This window comes from Clinocottus analis, unplaced genomic scaffold, assembly GCF_023055335.1.
Source record: "Clinocottus analis isolate CAN_PGR_092001 unplaced genomic scaffold, fCliAna1.0.p SCAF_4, whole genome shotgun sequence".
In the NCBI taxonomy this organism is placed as follows: Eukaryota; Metazoa; Chordata; class Actinopteri; order Perciformes; family Cottidae; genus Clinocottus; species Clinocottus analis.
The window spans coordinates 21303765-21323237 of NW_027176153.1; the positions used below are offsets into that span (position 1 = coordinate 21303765).

The window sequence follows — 19473 nt, forward strand, 5'->3', positions numbered from 1 at the left end:
GAGTGTGCAGAGGAGCGTTCACAGACTAAAACTGGAGCAAACTTTGTTGCTTGAAGATAGGAATACATTAAAAAAAACCACATCCATGTATGTGATTGTTTTTAATATAATGCACAAAGACAGAACATTTACAATTTTGGAACAAATTCTCGACTTTTTACATAATGAACTCCAAGAACAAGCGGGAATGTCATTGAGTTTTGTAGACAGTATTTCCTTTGCAGCTGGTCTGTATGAATCATATGCCAAAATCATGTGATTAAAAAAATGATATTGCTGTCCAAAATGTGTGATGTCAGGCCGCCAATGAGCACAGGGTAAAATGGATGACATACACACGTTATGAATAAATATAACTTTCATAGAAGGCCATTACCATTTAAGTAGCCTTATTTGTTAAGAGTACAGCACAGGGCTGTACAGAAGTACAAAGTTTTCTGGATTTAAGCTGCAGGAAACAACAAGAAAAAAATGTATATAACATCTTGACCGCAAACATTACAAATATATGAATTTAGTTTCATAGGCCAAAGTACAGGAACACCAGATGTTTGCTCCTAAAGTTATGCAAATACAAACGCATCTAGTGAACATTCAGTCTTGTGCTTTGCATCGATACAATGAACAGTTTTAAATAGATGTAAATATTATCTGCACTTTACCCTAATCATTTGCAACATTTGCTTCTAACGAAATGAAATATCTCAGAAAAGACAAAACAGGCAAGTCCACATAGTCCTGTTTCTAATAAATAGAAGAGGAACTAAACAAACTGAACAGGCAAGAAATTTCAGTCCAAAAATATCACAAGAATAACTAACATTATGTTGCCGAACAATAAATAGATAAATACTTAAAGAACCTTGTAGTTTGCGTAAAAAAATGTAGCGACGAGAAACTCATATCTGATGTCAGAGGCCTATAAAGTCTGACAAAGAGATGGTTAAACAAAATGTTCCTTCAGTGATACGTTCCCAATTCCTCACATTCCTTTGAGTGCTGCAAACAAGCAAAATAGTATTTCCAAGTTTTGAGACACACACACATGCGTATACCAATGTGTGTGACGTATAATCTTCTTTTCAAGCAGTTTTTTTTTTTTTTTTTTTACTATTTAGCCCAGAGAAACTGACAGTGACACAAACATGTTCTACTTCTGCACAAGGCGGAGCAGACAGAACCAAGACTGCAACTCTGTCACTTTAAGAAACTGTATGGTGTTTTTGCTCATTGTAGAAATTGGGTCCCGGCGTGGCAGTAATGTCCTCGTAGGGGCCTCTCTGGTGCAGGTGAAGAGCGTTTACTTTTTTCAGAATCAGGAGGCAGAAGAAAGTGGTTGCAGCATGCGAGCGAGCTCCTCCTTCACAGAGAGCCCTCAGGCTGAACGTGGCGTCACTGCTGCTCTGGCTCTGCCGACATACAGGAGAGAATTTAATTTCCCGACATTATCCCTAATCCTGTCCCGCCCCTTGCATTAAAATCCCTGTCCGCTGGGACTACAGATTTGTATCTGCTATTTCAATGTTAAATAGAGCAGTGGCACCACTGCCTATGTCATGAACATACAGACTTTACCCAAATGTAAAATGTAAGAGTTGGTCGTTGGTGTGGCTGTGATTACTTTTAGAATGTCCTGAAGCTTCTGTATTCGTCTGGTTATCCTCCTCTTCTCAAAGTCCTGGCTGTTCAGCATAGACTGCAGGGTAGAAAGGGACTGAATTTCAGTCAGTGATGCCAGGAACATCTCCAAGGCAGCGTGCAAAGCTGCAATTTAGCAGCTGCCATCTGGCCAACACTGATAGATTTGTAATTTGTCTACTGTACCAGCCATTTTTAGTTTACTTTCATTCCAAAGATAAGGCCGGTGAAACTGGACTCCAGCAGAGTCTAACTTCCTGCCCTGTTTTCTATTTGTGACGGTGTGTATTTACAGGCACCTGAGTGTTGAGGGAAGTCGACTGACTCTCCTGCTGCATGCAAGACGGATGGACAAACATGGAGTCCTCTGATGGAAGCCCCGGATGTGTGAACTCCGAACTGTCGTTAAGCTGACACGGCACAGATTACATACCATACATAAGAAAGGTAAAAGGACATCGTGAATGGGAAATGAATAACTTATCTTAGTCCGACGCGCTGAGGCTTACTGGATTGGGCTCTGAGTAATTCTCAAGTTGAATGTCATTCACGTGCTCGAGGTCGGTGAGCTCGGAGTTTTGTGTTCTTTCAGGATCTATTGATGAATCTACGACGCTGACGTCGTCTGTCGCGAGGCTGCACGCGTCTCTCTGAACTATACAAGACATAATTATGCAGACTGCATGTCATGAAAGGCAGAACAGAGGACATTCAAATAGAGAGATTATACTTCATAGAAGGTTTCCTACCTTCTTGTTCATCCTGACGCATCCCCTCTACTTCCTCACACGCTAAATGAAATTTCACCTGAAAAATACTCTTCGCAAAGAGCTGCAGGCGGAAAAATTACATTGAACGGTAACAGGAGTAAATTTAATTGAAAGTTGACTATGGATTGATCAGTCTTTTTTTTTTAAGATAAAAGACCAACATTGAAGGGATCTGTTTATCTTCTTACCTTCTTTATCTGTAGAGCTGCTAGAGTTGAACACGGCTGTGCAAAGAGTTTGTCCGCTCCGCCGCACTCCTTCCACTGCATGAGCTGCAGAGTTGGCGGGGCCAGGTCCAACGAGAGAAGCAGATCAGAATCGTCGAGGATCTGCCCTTTGATGGATTCATTGGTGAGCTCTTTAGTCTGGTCCACAACCAACTTGCGTTTCCTCTTCCCCCTCTTCTTCTTGGAGTTCGCTGAAAAGAAACAGTCGGAGGTCAGAAGGACGCCATCGTTTGTGTGACAAGTGTTTGGTTTAGCTCAATGTGATTTGTGAGTGGACGGGACACAGTTAGAGGGTTGTGTTGCGCATACGAGTGATGGTCACAGGCTCAAGCGCAAAGGCCTCCTCATCGTTACTAAGCAGGGTGGTCTTATTCAGTGTCGGGCTCTCCATCCCCGTTAGTTCACAATCTGGAAAACGTATGGAAAATCTGTTTTCAGATTGAATGTAAATCTGAATAAAAATACATTCTGTCTTGATGAACACACACACACACACACACACACACACACGCACACACACAACACAATCTAATGTGCAGCTGTACCATCAAACAAAATCATCATCTACACATTGACGACCCAGTTGAAAATACAAAATACGGGCACATAATAATTATTGAACTACTACCAAGTGGCTGTTGACATGGAGGTGCTTTACTTTGTTAGAATACAGGATGTACAAATAGTTGAAATAACTAATGATGACCTTGCTGAAGATTGACTGTAGAGATCTCTGAATTTATTCTTTGAGGCTCCTCTAGGATGAAGTCAGTGGTCTCACCATTATCACCGGAGTTTGTCAGGAAGTCTAGAGGGTCATTCAAAATGTAGGAGAAACAATCACTCAAAGTCTTAATTATTATTAGTCTAATGTTTTAAAGATCCACAGGAACCCAGAGTAGATCATTTTGGTATTTGAATATAATCTGGAGCAGAAGTAGGATTTTCTCGCTACAAAGCAACATGACGGAGAGAATCTTTTTCTGATTTAAATATCATGAGTCTCACATTTTTTGTATTCTTTGTGTCCCAATTCAGAGGCGGGATAGTTCAAAGACTCATGAACACTCAGAGCTTCAGAGGATGTGAAAGCAGGGTTGAATTTCTGCTTCCTCCCCAAATGAGACTGTTTAGCCCCACAGAGATCAAACCTACATATCAATGTGCTTGTGCAGTCCCAGTCCCACTTGAGAAGTCCAATACTTCAGTTTATTGCTCTAAACCGCTGACAAAGTGCAAACGCCACGGGGAAACTGGGACAAGTTCCAGGATGCCTTCATAGGAATTTTGACATTTTACTGAAACACATTAAAGATGACTGGGGAAATTGTACCAGAGTAACTGTAAATGTATCCATATATTTAATTTCACTTTCTTTTAATGCTTTCTGATCCATGGCATATTCAGGCTCCTGAAAAACTGTGGAGAAATCGGTTTAAGCGTGTTATGACATAATTGGTCCACAAAGGCTGCCTTTGAATTGGGACAAGGCAAGCTAGTGTGTGAGCTTCGCTCATGTAAAATATTGCAAAAACTTAGTTTGATTAATTTACAATCCTTACCGAGGAGGTCAAGTCCTTCATTCTCATCCCCAAAATCGTCTCCATGTTGAGCGAAGCTCTGGAAGCTCATATCCAGCAGCCCAATCTGGTGGCTCTGGGACTCATCTCCTACTCATCAGAGCACACAAGCAGTGGACATTTTTGTCAACAAAATCATTTATGTGTTTTTGAAAATGGAGTGGAGCCCCTCTATGGCTCAGATAAATAATATATGTATATACAAGGCTTTGGCTACAGAGTAAAGACGTGTAGGTAACAGGAATACATTAATGCTGAACATACCAAACGGCCCGACAACACGACATGAGAACAAAATGGTTCTTACCGAAATCTACTAAGTTGAGAAAGCCACTTCCAAAGTCTTCCTTCAGAGTGATTTCTTCTGATCGACACTGGTTCAGTGAAAAGTGGTCCACAACATCGATGTCACTGGTGTCCCAGTATGAAGAGAACATCGTGTGGACACAGACAGAATACTTATTTTTAAGGCTTGGAGAAAAAATAGGTTACCCAGATGTAAATGAAAGGGTTAACTATCAGAATTTTAAAATCGAAATTAGAATTTGTAACCTCAGTTAGGTTTGTAAATCCAAGCATTAAAAACCTAAATTTGTCATGAAACACATCTTTTTGTTTTCAATTACGCCCATTTGAGAAGATCAAAAATTCAATTCAATTCAGTTTATTTTGTATAGCCCAAAATCACAAATACAAGATTTGCTGTTTGCCATGCTGTCATATTCTTTATATTGCATTTGTGAATAAGAATTTGTCTTTTAAACTGCCATATCTTGAGTGTCTTAAATAAACCTGAATCTCTAAATGTTAAGTTGGGATTTGTCAGAGAAGAGAAAATGGTACCTTGGATGTGGCAGCTGAGAATCAAAAGCTGTGAAATCTTCTATCAAGGTAATTGCTTTTACGGCTGCTTCAAGCCCATCCAAAGGCATATCTGTCTGACCTGGTGTGTTCATAGAGAAACAGGGCAAATGACAAATAAACATATACTGTGTTTAGAACTGGAATAGGTAAGAACAGCACTCAGTAATTTAATTGAAGAGGCATTTTTTTGGAGCTGAAAAATATCATTTTCAATATATCTTCAAAATGTAGAGCTGAACTCTTTAGGATCTTACATATAAGAAGTAATCATCTAAACTATTATAGTACTATATTAATTCAGGGATGCTAACTTATTTACCGTGTTGGGTGTGTGTTAAAAGGCTTTTAGCTGCATACATGTATTCCTATATTTTGCCTCTGTCCTTTCGGGGCAGTTTATTCTGTGTGATATGTGATAGTTTACATGAGGGAAACTATACATGTATATAACATTCTCTAATTGAGATCCTTCTCTCCTCCTTAAATAATTTAGTACAGTAATTGTGTTTATATCACCCTCTGGTGGTTGTCCTCATTAGAGAAAATATGTACTGGTTTATTAGCACAAGAAGCTGAAACTATATCTGGCTCAATGAACAATCCTGCAATAAATCCTACCTTAATAAGAATTGGGTTGTGATATTAACTTTCCCCAAAAATATTTTAGAGTTGTTTACTCAAATGCATAATCATTTTTGTCATAATTTACATGTTTAACCAGTCTAATGTCTCTACATTATAAACAGTTGACACTAACAGCACAAACTGGACGTTTTACCTGGCCTGAATGCTATTTTAATCTTAACCAGGGCATCATTGCAATCTGCAAGGAGATACTTTGCTTTCCTGGAGTAGATCCTGACCACACCAACGAGCAGATGACTGGTGGTCCGCAAACCAAGTTTCATCTACAAAGATTACAGACATCTCAGAGAGCACTCACACTTTAGGCGCAAGTTATTTCAATTTATGGTGTTTTGTGGATGTGTTTTTACTCTGTCTTTATTTTACCTTCGGGGAAATGATGTCTTTGATGGTTGTTTCTAAATTACATTCAAATATATGAGCCTTTGTGAGTTTCCTTTCCCAGTGCGCTGCGAGCCAGATCTTCGCGAGAGGCCCCCTCTTGGAGGTGAAGAGCTGAGTGTAGAACATTATGATGGAGGACCGGAGCTAGCGTTAGCTGTCACCTGTGACAAACACAACACTGGCTGTTTAAAGCCTTCCCGCGTGTCTTATAAATCTGACCATGCTCCTTTTGATTACATTAGAGAAGTATAATATTCATATAAGCTGTTAAACTAAGTCAGTATACAGGGTTCGACCACTCGCGCGTGAACTTCTCAAGTCGAAGTCGGATAACGTAAGCTAAGGTGAGCTAGCTGCGTTAGCTTGGCGGTTCCTAGCTAGCTTGCTACAGCGGCAGACCAGTATTTATGATATAAATAAAATGACGTAATACAACTCGATAGAGTTAAGAATTTAGAGAGAAACGTGTAACTGCTGCTGTAACGCTAAGTAATTATATGCCCATTTATCAGGTTAACCAGACACCAGAAAAACAGCCAAGCTTACCTTAACTTTGAAAGTGCCGCTTTTAGACATTTGGAGCGTATCACCGCGAGGGCGTATCCAGGCAACAACTTCCGCCCCGCCCACAAAAAACAAACAAACAGAGCAAGCGCACAAAAATATCTGAGCTAATTTAGCTCTATTCATGCTGACTGAACTCCAGTAATGCCTGTTTTGCTTGATTTGTGGCCACTAGATGGTAGTTTAAATCCACACTGGTGTCGTCGATAATAAATGTAGCCAGTAATATTTGGATTGTCACTTCAAATGTGCATCGACACAGGTGTTTTCATATTAACCCGGCTGTTCAGAGACCTCCAGTCAGCTGAGCTGTAACTCCATCTGTGAACACAAGAGGGCGCCATGTGATACATTAAGGTCACATAAGACCAATACTGTTTATATGCATTGGGGTTTAGTCATTTAATGCACCATAAAAGGTGTTTTGTTTTTCTTTATCCGCTTCCAAAATATTGTTTTGACATTTAGGTCGGACTGCAACCAGAAATTATTTTCAATATTGATGACGTATATTCTTGATTAATTGTTTGGAAATGTTCGAAAATAAGGGACCAATGGACATCACAATTTATCTAAGGCACATGCTGATAAAATGCCTGACCAAATTCTAAAACCCTAAAATATTTATAGTTTACAATAATATAAAGTAGCAAACAAAACCCCACTGAAAAGCTAAATGTTTGGGTAAAATATGTGGATCAACTTATCTGATTTTCAGCTCTGCATTGTTGAAACTCAAAGTATCTAACATACAGCACCACTAGTATGGCCTTTTTTGTGTGTAGGTTTAGCCTGTTAAGCCAATTTATTTCAGTGCATTCATCATATAGCTTCATTTCAATCAATGCAGGAGAGTGACGTCAAGAGGAACCTGTTGGACATGAATGGACTTCCCAGGTAGGATGAAGAAGTCTCACACAAACATACGTCAACCTTCATTTCGTCATCGAGGCAACCAATGTCAGGCCAATAATTACTAACATGATAAGAAAACTTTGTGTGTTCATGTCAGAGCTTTGGGTATAGCGTCAGTGTGGCTGCACAAGTACGGCGGGTCATGACCTGAATTTCAAGAGAGTGAGAAACAGGATAAAGATGAGGATACAGCGCGTTGCAGCTTTCACTGTGAACTCTGCTGTCATTATCTTTAAAGTGATACTTGAAAATGTGTTATTTGGCTGCTGGCAAAACTATGTATTTGGGTTTTCTTATCATGTTTTAACTGTTTTCATCCAGTGAGGAAAAGCTCACACAAAAATAATGAGAAAAAAAACTGGATGTTGAAAAGCAATGCTTTAGAATGATAGGTTTCTAAAAAAAATACCCAATTACTGGGTGTGTGCCGATGTAGCAATGTGTCCAGCTTCTCTTAATGTTTCGTGCCACATTGGTTCACTTTCTTTTAATTCCTTCTCTGGCTGCATATCAACGCTCGCCTCTTTTGGTTGCAAATGAAAAGAATATCCTCAAGACTTTCTTTTACACAAAAGCAAATTAAATTGCTCCGCATCTTCGTCGATACTTTATGCATATTTGCTTGGACTCATTGCTGTCATGGGAGTTTTCATATCCACCCCCCCCTCCTCTCCATTTCAGTTCAGCTCTGACAGAAGTAGATCTCTTCAGCAGCAGACACATTTTATATTTTAGATGTACACATTTCCGTATTTCTAAGATTTAAGCTCTCTTTCTTTATTTGTGTGTTTTTGGATGCACATTTATATTATCTTCACAGGGTTGGAAGCCCCCCAGCTGTGGCTTTGCTGTCATCACAATTTTGGTCAGTGTGCTCCAAAATGTTTCTCGGTAAAAGCTGCTAGTCTCAGCGACAAAGAAAGATAAAATAACGTTGCAACAACATAGAAATATTACAGTTCATTAAATGAATAGTCTCACAGATAAATCATGTCTAATCTACACCTTAAAGATGAATATTCCTTGAATCGATGTCAGCGTTGTACCTCTTTCTGTACGATAAATTATTAGATGGATAGACTATTGTGCAGGTATAACATTTAAAAGCCCACCTATGTTGCTCTATGCCCGCCTAGAAAAAAAACACTTTCCGGATAATTATTTCTTTGAAATGATGCAGCTGTGAAGTCCAACTCCAAATTATATTACAATATGTTAACATTCTCAATGCAAAGGTTGACTTTGATAAAGTGAACCAGAACAAAGTTAGAGAGGGTTTAGTATTGATAATACAAATCCTTCTATTCTGTAGCTGATCTTCATTATTCTTCATGTCTATGAGAGTTCAGGTTACGCCAGGTCAGTTTAACACATAGTGTCTGTGAGAAGTGCCTGTGGGAAACGTCCGGTTGGCTGTTCCTCAAGGTTAGATCCACGTTTTGCACCACAACACCCACACCTGTTTATCAGTATATTTACATGAGGGAAGCAGACTGGGCCCAGTCTTGTGAGAAAAGATGAGAACGCGGGGTTCTCCTCCTCTTAGACAGCTTTAGATGTTCATGACGGAAACATGTGTGTTAAAGGGCCAAACTTCCGGTTCGGGAGTGTTTTTACCTGCGTGTCGACTGGACGCCTCCCTGTTCTTGCCTTTTGCCTTTGCAGCGCTTGTTACTTTGCTTGTGACCAGATAATGAATTACCAGCACGAGAGAAGTCGTTCGGCTGAATTATTCCAGAGGCTACACCAGGCATCCAATTAATACATGCCAACAGTACAGAGAACATTCAGGCAAGGTCTCCAAAATTTGCATTGGGGCACATTTGCGCACATCTGTGACATTTGTATATTACTTATGGTCTTCAATACATCCAAATACAGCAGTTTCTGGCTTTTTTCTTCTTCATAAAACAAGCAATGATTTCCAGTTTTATAGAACAATCGCTCAGTCTCCCTCCATCCTATCGGGGGGATGGGTTTTTAAAAGGTTTTAAGCTTGTTACTTAAGTAATGTAAGCACCATTTTTGCATGTTTTGGGTATGCTGGACCTCCCAAGGCCGACAACTATTAGCCTTGTATAATTAGGAGAGGTATTGGGGGCCAGGTGTTGCTCACAGTTTTTTTTACCGTTCTATGGGACAGTGGAGCAACAAAGAAAGAACATTGTTTATGGTTTATTTCAGGATTTGAGTACCGGCAACTAGTTTCTGCAGATGAGGTTATTATTTTGAATCAATATGATGGACTTAACCACTGGACATTGCCTTCAATTAAACGCATCAGAACAAACACTCAAGTGAGCAACAAAGTCGTGCCTCATGGTTGAATAGGCAACAGGGGCATGACAAGTAATATGAAACATAATGTTGCCTCAGCTTGTGTTGAACACTCTCTGTATAATATGATGTTTTGAGGGAATGCAGTACTTATGCATATGAGGTGGTGTTGTCTTGTGAAGCACTAAAGCTTTGGTCTAAAAGAAGAGGAGATCTGGAAGTGTTGCACACACACCTAGGAATTTTAAATAGAGACAACACCGAGGGTCTGCTAATAATAGATTCCTTTTGTAGAGAAATAGATTGGCAGTGAATTTGAACCTGGAGAGCCCTGAAGTTAATGATTAATGTTCCCCAAAGCAACATGTCGCTGACAGATAATTGAGGGAAAAAATGTTGTCATGTGTTGTTTTTTTTTGTGGATCACTAAATTGTATAAAAAATAAAATGTGCCCTTCAAATGGTTCTTACTGTAATTACTCTGCTGCTATGCTATTTACCATTTCCCTTAAGCCAACAAGATTAAATGAAAGGATTTCAAACACTAAGCCATGGCTTTCTGTTCCTCCAGAAAAATCAATCAATGTTTTTATTTCCTTCGTAAATAAAGCTGCACCAGGATTGGTTTTGATAATGCTTTCAACACGTACAGTTTGCTTTTTCTTTATTTGCATATACATGAAGCCACAAAGGACAACACCATTAAAATGAGAGCAGACTTAAAGATAGCAAAATGATGTTTGTGTTCTAATTTTTTAGGGGAAACTAATTGTCAGTCTTTTAAATACATATTTGCAGGATCAGACGTGTTTTTAAAAAACGGACTTCAGTCCAAAAGCAACTCATTTTTTGCAAATGCTAAAATAAATAAAGAGTAGATGACCAAAAACTGCATTGATAATCTAATATGCATTATGAAGACACTTTTGTGTGTGCCACTCTTTTAATTAATGACAAACAAAGACAAATAAGTTATTGAAAACTTGAAAAATAATAAATAAAGAATTATTTGTAACCAAGGATCCATGTTCACAGCTTTTGAAAATCCTATTTACAAAAATAAAACTTCCCCTTGTTCCTGAACAGACCTGAAAACATTCAGTAAAATGTACTTAATAGGTTTCATTTGAGTACTGTGTGAGTATTAATATCATTGAATCAAGACTGAAGGGAATGAAGAAGAGAGGTGTCCCAAAACTACCACGAGGCTTTAGGATCCTCAAAAGAAAGAAAGTTCTCTTGATTTCAGTCAAAATAAATGTCTAAATACGAGGTGGTACTGACCTCTTTTTTTATGTTTTGTTCAAACCCTGTTTAGCCGGTTTCTTCTGTCAATCAGTAGAAAGACTGCAGGCTGCATGACACAGTGGAGCCTCTTTATTAAAAGGATATTCCAAATCAATCAAAATGGATTCCAGTGGTGAAAGGGACAAAATGTGTATAGAAACATTCATGGCCATAGCGAGGGGGGAGAGGGATCCTTGTTAATTTTGGGTACCACTTCACCTCCAGCTGTCAGCATAGCAGTTGTCCTTTTGTGTGATGAAAACCAAAACCGCTGTTGGATCCTCATTTTTCTTGGTATCACATGAAGCACCATAAACAAAGTATTCCTCTCCTTTACAATACTTCTACATCATTATTTATCTCATTGTGTGTTATGTTTGCCTGACGCTGAACACGGTTTATCCTGACATAAAGCGGATATGTTGCAGCTGTAATAGATGATAAGCTGCTTTGAAATATCCCACTTTGAAATACCACACGTTGCCTAATTAACCTTGAAAGCCAGCAGGACGCCTGCTGTCTGGTTTTTTTTTTTTTGCCCTTGCAAAATCCAGTTAAATTTCATATTAAAATGAAACTGGAACCAAGCTGACACAGACGGCGGCATCAAGACATTTCACGCTTACATTTCTCTGTCAAATCTCCTCAGATGATGTAAACCCAGTGTGGATTCTTTGAATCAAAAACATCCCTCAATTAAAATGTTCATTCATAAGGGACTTTCTGGACAGATGCCATTGAAGGTCCTTGCTTTGTTATTCTATACGTCTTGTCGACACACACACTCATGTTAACTTGTGCGGGTCCCTTTTTTGTTATGTTGTGTCCCATGCCCGGTATTCCCTCTGTCTTTCTGAGCACCCGTCCTGTCTGGTTTGCTTCATGGGAAGAAGGAGGCTGTCCCGCTAGAGGAAATCCGCCCGTGGTTTCTCAGAGAGCAGGCTAACTGTCACCTCTCTGTATGTGGATTCAGTCAGGATGCAGGCAGTCCTTTGGGGTGTTGTCGTCACATGACACGGCGCTGCATTCTCAGTGCAGTGCGTGCACGCCCCGTAGCTCTCCTGCTGTCCATTCGAGTAGCGCATGGAGACGCTCAAGTCCCTGTTGCGCTGCGAGGCCGATCCGAAATGTCCTTTGGGATCCGACTGCGGACTTCCCCTGTAGATCCTCTGTCGCAACATGGACGTGTCTCTGTAGAGACACTCGCGGAAGTTGGGCTTACACAGCAGGTAGACCATCGGGTTGTAGATGGTGGACGATTTGGCGAACACGGCGGCGAAGGCGAAGGCGTCGGGAGGAACCAGCGTGGCGTCTCCGAAAGCAGCCCACATGGCCACGACGGCGTACGGAGTCCAGGCACTCAGGAAGCCGATACATACCGCGACCGAGAGCTGTGGAGAAGCAACACATGCGAAAACATGACATGTAGGAGATTGATTTATCCTTTCTTTAGTGAAAAAAGTACACTAATATCTGTGGAACACACACACACACACACAGCTAGCTATATGTGCATGGGAGGATGCTACAAAGATGGAGCAAGTAATCAGAACCTGCAACTGCTAAACCTGACATCAGTCACACGTAAAGGGAAACGCACATATCCTCTGACCTTGACAATGAGAGCGTGTGCATTGTTGGTCTTGGTCTGTGGTGACACGTGCTGCTGCACGGCCTGGCGTGACCCCCGCACCGTCAGCAGGATGAAAGTGTAGGAAAGGAAGATGATGGTGCACGGCAGCGCGTAGCAAAAAATGAAAAGGCAGACGATGTAAGACAGAGCCGAAAACTCGTGGTTCGGTGCGTGCCAGTCGATGCAGCAGGCCGTGCCGTAAGGCTCGGGGCCGTAGTGTCCCCAGCGCGCCAAGGGCCCGACAGCGAACACGGACGCGTAACACCACACTCCGACGACCAGGAGGCGAGCGTGCGACGAGGAGAACTTGTTACCTGATCAGACAGGAGATACAAAAAGATGCTTAGTTATTGTGCTATTTCCCCCCCCCCCCTCCCGCCCGCCCTTTTCTTGAATATATTGCTGTGCAGCTTTGTGATTTTAAGATGTTGTGTTGTGCAACATCATGCTCACCCCTTTAGTTAATCATACACTCACCGTGGTTGGGGAAGCAGACTTTAAGGCAGCACACCAAGGAGAGGGCCGTGAGGTTGGTCAAGCTGCAGAGACCAAACAGCACTCCACACATGGCGTAGAGCTGACAGGTGACTTCTCCAAACAGCCACCTGTATACACAAAGACATGCGACAAGGTGACCTCATTCAGTGATTTGAATCAGACCGGCAGTCCAAAACCCAAATATAGTCAAATTACAATGATATAAAACAATAGTTTTCATGAAGAAAGTAATCAGATTCTCGAGAATATGAGTAAAAATAGAAAGACTTGTGAGATACCTGTGTGTAAAAGCTGATGGTATGGCCAGTGGGAATAAAGAGAGCGTCATCCCAAGGTCACTGATGGAGAGATTGATGATGAAGAACTCAGCGGGCTTCAAGGTCGACCGCTTGTGATACGCAACAAGTAGCAGAATGCAGTTGCCCATGAGGGAGAGTACACCTGGAAAACAAAAAGAGAGAGAGAGAGAGAGAGAGAGAGAGAGAGAGAGAGAGAGAGAGAGAGAGAGAGAGAGAGAGAGAGAGAGAGAGAAAGAGAGATGGGTCTGGGCTGGACGTAGGGATTTGTCAGTCATGCACGGAGTCAGCGACGGGATCAACCGAGCGCAGACTGTTGGGTGGACTTACAAAAGACGCTGTAGAGTGAAGCCATGAGGATGTCGTGCTCCTTGGAGATGGTGGAGGCAAACACAGCTGACGTGTCTGAAGCATTTCCCATCTGAAATTAGCACACACACACACACACACACACACAAGTCAATTTTGAATAAAGCAAGTGACTAAGGAACTTCCTCCCCTGGTGTTGTTGGCAGAGCAGAAAACACTCATGGGAGCGCGTGTATTGTTGTAACGATGAATGGAAGGCATTCACACACATTCAGACACTGATGTGCCGCCCGCCCATCAGAACAAACTAATGCTCATTCACACACCGGTGGCAGAGACTTAGGGAGTAATTTGGGGGTTCGGCATCTCGCCCAAGGACACTTTGACATGCGGACTGAAAGAGCCGGGGATCAAACCGCTAATCTTCCGATTAGTAGACGACCCGCTCTATTTTCTGAGCCGCATGCCGCAACAAAAGAAAGAATCCGAAATTACAGCAGCAAAAGCAAAACCACATTCCTCCATTTTTGTTCTCAGTGCATCCACATTGTGTACTTTTACCTGAAGTACAAGACGTGTTTCCTCACCATCTCGGTTGTGCACTACTTTCAGCCCACAGCTGCAGAAATTAAACGACAAATCTTTTTTTTTATGAGAATATAATCCTGTGCTAAAGACGAGGACAATCCATATTAAATAGAAATATACGAGAAAAAAAAAACGGATTGACAGATGAAAAGAATTAGAAAGACTGTGCCTTTCGGGATTGAAACCAGAGTATGAGATGAGAGATTAAGAGCTTCTGGAACCAAACAAAAGATTAAGACAACACTGGCTCAAATTGTGATGAAAAAAAAACCCCGATATGGTGAAAAATATCAATCGCAATATTGTCTCTAGACTTCACATGATGCAAGCAGGCCACACACACACACACACATACATATGTATGTGTACAATACAAACAAATCGACCTTTAGAAGAGAGAAGTAGGTGTTGATTCTGCTGAGCGAGCTGACAGATGCTCAATGATTCACAAGCTCAGACGTGAACATAATAGATTGTTAGAAGAATCTTAATAGTGTCCTCTCTGCACCAGTCGATGTCAGAAGCGCTTTGCAACGATCCAGATACATAAACGAGGCAATCAGGTTCCCTCTCGCTGCCGCCATCTGCAAACAAAATGATGATTGCTATTCGGCACGGCACTTTGCGAGATAGAGAATATGAATCAAAGGAAAATATGGGGGGCGGAATACAGCGCGGAGATGAATGAACGTGGAGCAATACGTGAAGTGCTGTATCAGAGATGATACAGAGGCAGCGTTGACACTCAAAGTCTTGGCCGGTCACACAGGATAAAGAATGAGGCTTCATTGCTATGCAAGTCAGCACATCGGCAAATGACGAAATATCCAGTCGGTCTGAGTGCAGCAGGATCAGAAGAATACGACGTTATAACCAGTTTTTAGTGCCACTTAAATGAAAGAACGCCACTGTGACGTCAACACAATTAAGCATTCTGTTCAATCAGACGGCAATAAAACAGATTTACTATCAGATTTGTCAAAGCCGAGTAAACGTAGTTTATGGGGTTCACATACATAAAACTAATGCAGTCCAATACAACAGTTCGCAGCAATAGTTTGCTTTCAGTCAATACATTGACATTTTGTGAGTGCATGTTTCCTGAGTTGATAGTCGTCCTGTGCAAGAAAACATCCGCACACTCAGATCTGTGCAGAAGATGAAGTTCATCTCATGCGAGCTCTCGGAGAGAAACCGTCACGCCTGGAAGATTTAGAGCTTGCGTTCATCTAAACTACTTGTGTCCAGATCTGAGTCTGGAGGTAGTTTGCTCTCACGTGTGCTGGCCTTTAAGCTCGAGCGCCTTCACCGCGTCTGAGTGAGCAGTATTTCCCTGATTCTCTTAAATCCATCCCATACTGCAGTATTTAAAGGTTCTGATGGGCGTTTGGGTTTCAGAGGTAACAATCTGATCGCGGTGTTTAATAAGCTGTGTCTGGCTTCAATGTGGGCACGTGACTGGTTACACTCAACTTCAACACTGCTGTGGTCATTTTGTAAAACAAGTTGTACATAATACAATTCCTTTATCAAATGGTACTCATCAAAACGATGGCGTTATTGTATTTCTTTTTACAAAACGTCATTTTTATTGACCACCGTTTACTGTTTTTCTGTTTTCTTAATGTCTTTCTTTCAATGTTTTGTATACAAGTACGAAGAGCAAAGGGAAACCGGAGTCAAATTTCATGTATGTGCACATTTACATGGCCATCAAAGCTGATTCTGATTTTTGAATTAATGTTAATATATCTATATTAATAACAATATAAGTGACAAAATAATGGTTTCTGATACCAGATTAGACGATTGTCAACGATAGCTATCCAAGCAAAACCAAGAGGACTGTTTGAAAGCGAGAGGGAGGAGGAAGAGGACGAGGAGAATGAGGAGGAGGAAGAGGAGGAGGAGGAGGAGCTGCGGAGAGCTTAACCGGCTGAACTGTGAGTTTGTTTCTGCTGTGACAGATTGAGTGTTTTGAGACTGTGGCTGAGCTGTGACTCTACTGCTCTCAGGCCTCTGATCCTGGCTGAATCACTCTTCTGTCCAGCTGTGATTAACTGGACAACCTTTGAGACGGGGACGGAGAGATTGACCTCCAGATGATGATGCAGGGCGGTAAACAACATATTGCACGCCGACCTGGTTTATGCACCCTGTTATTACATTTGCACCTCATCTTCTCCTGCTCTGACTCTTTTGCCCCAACTTGTCTGTCTCTGTGGAGACATCTTGACTGTGGAAGACATTTAAGTGAATATCTTTTCAGTATGAAGACGAGCAATCTCTAAGTGTGTGACATGCTTCCCTGCAGCATGTCTTTTCAAATTGTGATTGTCATTTGACGCCACTGACTAGAGCTGTCACTCATATCATTTAAATGGCTGCCGTCCGAGAAGATAAGCAGCCATTAAACAGCCGACGGGCATTTCTGGATGTCCACATGCATGAGCTCATGAGCAGTGACAACCACAATGTCAGAGGGTTTACCAGATTGACAGCTAGTGAGAGTGATTTATATATATATATATTAGCCCGTTATGGCGATGTTACATTACCACACAGCCCTCAGAGTTTGTGCTTTATGACATTTTGAATCATAAAGCATGTGTATGTATGAATGTAAAGCGTCACATTGGATCATTTATGCTTGGGTTGATCACCATACCATGTCTCTTTTAACATTCACACAGTTTTCATTGGTGCATTTCAGAGCAATATTGGACATAATTTGTATTATTATTTATGCTCTCATTTGTTAAACTCCTGCAAACAAAGTCAAAAAATTAGTCCAGCTAAACATTTTAGTTTATGTATTGGAACAATTATTATTCATGTTTTTTTTAGCTCCATGTTTGTTTGCAACATGCAGCATTTAACCATGTTTTCAAAGAAAGAAAAATGTAAAGATTGTTAAATGTCAGCAAGATAACAATGTACACATGAGGGGTGCAACTAATTATTCATAGTCAATACCTTTTCCAATGTAGATGAATCTGCCAATTATTTTCTCTATTAAATGATCAATTAATTAATTAGTCTTTAGAAAATAGAGAAACACTCATCACAATTTCCGAGAGTGATATCTTGAGATGTGTTGACCAATCAAATGTCACTGCATTGCACAATATTTAAAGGGAACATACATGACACACGCGGCTGTGCGACCCTCCTCCTGAGGGCCCCGTGTGACCTTTAGTCAGATTGAAGTGGACGAAGGACTCGCGCTGCGGCGTCGCGGCCTCCTCGTCTGAGTGACTGACACTGACAAGTGGTCGCTGTCGCGGTGCAATATTTACGCTCTTGTTTAGCGGCATGACGAAGCGCGGTTGGAGGTAAATCTGTCAAACACCGCGGGACACATTCTTATGTAATAGTACGATCACGTGACATAAACGTCCCGCTAACAGTTCACTCACACTTATGCTCCTTAACATGTGGCTTTGGCCTGCAGCAAAGCAGCACCTGAACCTGAACAGTGAAGAGACATGTGTATCATTTTCTTCAAATAAACAATTTAAAATATCAAACTTTTAAATTAGAGAGGAAGCATTTAGCATTTTTCCAGCCAGTGGGATAAGGATCAAGTAAAATAAAGATGGAGATAATCGTCGGGCGGTGGTGGCACTGATGAGGTTTCAGGAATGGGAGACTCTTATTTGTCGTTAAAGTGCTGATGCAAACAACACAAACGTTGCCCTTAAAGTAATTTAGATTTCGTTTTATACCATGATGCTCAATAAACAATCAGAATATCATGTACAAGATGATAATTTACCTGCAATTAAACAGGCTTTAAAATGTTTCATTCCAAAAAATGCAAAATAGACAAATGTATACAATCCAGCCACCCTAAGTATCATCACCATCATCACTCCTACACAACAGCTTCACCTTCGTAACACAAACACGTTACATAACATTACAGTCTAAGTGTGGGAAAACAAGCGTCTCCGTGTCAGTGATGGCTGAAGGTGTCTGAAATACAAAGACCCCCTCGGTCGCAACTGTTTTCATCTGTTATTTGACTCTGAGCTTCAGTTGAAGGTCGTTCACTTCGTCAAATCCTGTTGTATCCAATAAAAAGACATCGTATATGCTGGGATCATGATCGATCACTGCCAACACTTATTGATTCACTGTTGTGAGGCGAGAGTCAGAAAACAAGTGAATCTCTCACATGTGTCTTGTGCAGGTGATAAGAAAAAGACAGTTCATGCATTCATGCATCCGGGGAAATGCTGTGTGGTGAGATCAAGTCGACAGGCTGTCTGGAAAACGATCAGTTCATCGACAACTACGACTAAAAGATGAAGAAAAGCAGCCGCTTCTTTTCTTTTTTACAGAGAGGGATGTTTGGTGCCCTCATCACTAATCCAGTCCGAGATCCCACACATTGGCCGTTGGTGTCTGTGCCTTCACTTCGTCGGCATTAAAGCCGGCACAATCCATTTAAACTTCCTTGAGATGGTTTCGAGGGAGACTTGTAAGGTAACAAAACCTGTGAGTCACAATCAACTCGCAGAAGATAAAAGTAAAGAAAGAAAATGACAGAATAAATATTTTGAGAGCCGTGTCAGCTTCTAGAAAACCACTGAAAGCCACATGAACACAATTTGGAAGATGAAACAAAATGCATCATCGTCAATGCTCCCACATTTTGTTATTGTCTAATACCTTTTGTCTCGCCCTGGAAATAGAAAAAGACACCCCACAGCTGTACCGCTTACCTTCCAGGGAGGAATGGCTTGTCCTCATTTAAACTCATGGAAGCCAGGTGGAGAGCAGAGAGGAGAGGAGCTTGGCCAGCCACCGTCAGGGAGATGGAGAGGAAGGACAGACAAACGGAGAGAGAGAAAGGGAGAGAGAGAGAGAAAGAGAGAGAGAGAGGAGCACTGGAAGAGTCTGGTAAAGGTATACTCCTCCTCTTCACTGACACACATCCAGCCAGGTGGACACACACTCGCCCCCTCATACAAAACATGCACTTTTCATCAT

General features: G+C 41.3%; 2 protein-coding genes across 2 annotated transcripts; both read right to left on the bottom strand.

The window, feature by feature from the left end:
* Window positions 1-86: 86 nt before the first annotated feature.
* On the bottom strand, window positions 87-6713 carry rad21l1 (RAD21 cohesin complex component like 1). Its single transcript, XM_068597770.1, has 14 exons — window positions 6655-6713; window positions 6091-6269; window positions 5858-5987; window positions 5059-5158; window positions 4523-4626; window positions 4198-4305; window positions 3342-3443; window positions 2945-3043; window positions 2597-2826; window positions 2388-2469; window positions 2148-2293; window positions 1938-2048; window positions 1622-1696; window positions 87-1409 (listed from the first exon to the last, which is right to left on the bottom strand). Exons 2-14 carry the CDS (start codon window positions 6232-6234, stop codon window positions 1203-1205), a joined length of 1638 nt encoding a protein of 545 aa, XP_068453871.1. The 5' UTR covers window positions 6235-6269; window positions 6655-6713; the 3' UTR covers window positions 87-1202.
* Window positions 6714-12056: 5343 nt separating this feature from the next.
* On the bottom strand, window positions 12057-19244 carry opn7d (opsin 7, group member d). The gene is made up of 6 exons (XM_068598161.1): window positions 19206-19244; window positions 13909-13999; window positions 13561-13723; window positions 13262-13389; window positions 12764-13098; window positions 12057-12542 (listed from the first exon to the last, which is right to left on the bottom strand). Exons 2-6 carry the CDS (start codon window positions 13997-13999, stop codon window positions 12057-12059), a joined length of 1203 nt encoding a protein of 400 aa, XP_068454262.1. The 5' UTR covers window positions 19206-19244.
* Between the last annotated feature and the right edge of the window lie 229 nt (window positions 19245-19473).

Coding starts and splice junctions, on each gene's coding strand:
- opn7d (XM_068598161.1), bottom strand. CDS start 13,999: ATGGGAAATGCTTCAGACACGTCAGCTGTGTTTGCCTCCACCATCTCC. Junction 13,099..13,261: donor AGTCTGCTTCCCCAACCACG/GTGAGTGTATGA, acceptor CTGTCTGATCAG/GTAACAAGTTCTCCTCGTCG. Junction 12,543..12,763: donor CACACGCTCTCATTGTCAAG/GTCAGAGGATAT, acceptor GCTTCTCCACAG/CTCTCGGTCGCGGTATGTAT.
- rad21l1 (XM_068597770.1), bottom strand. CDS start 6,234: ATGTTCTACACTCAGCTCTTCACCTCCAAGAGGGGGCCTCTCGCGAAG. Junction 3,444..4,197: donor TGAAGGACTTGACCTCCTCG/GTAAGGATTGTA, acceptor ATGACCCTCTAG/ACTTCCTGACAAACTCCGGT. Junction 1,697..1,937: donor CGACTTCCCTCAACACTCAG/GTGCCTGTAAAT, acceptor TCTACCCTGCAG/TCTATGCTGAACAGCCAGGA.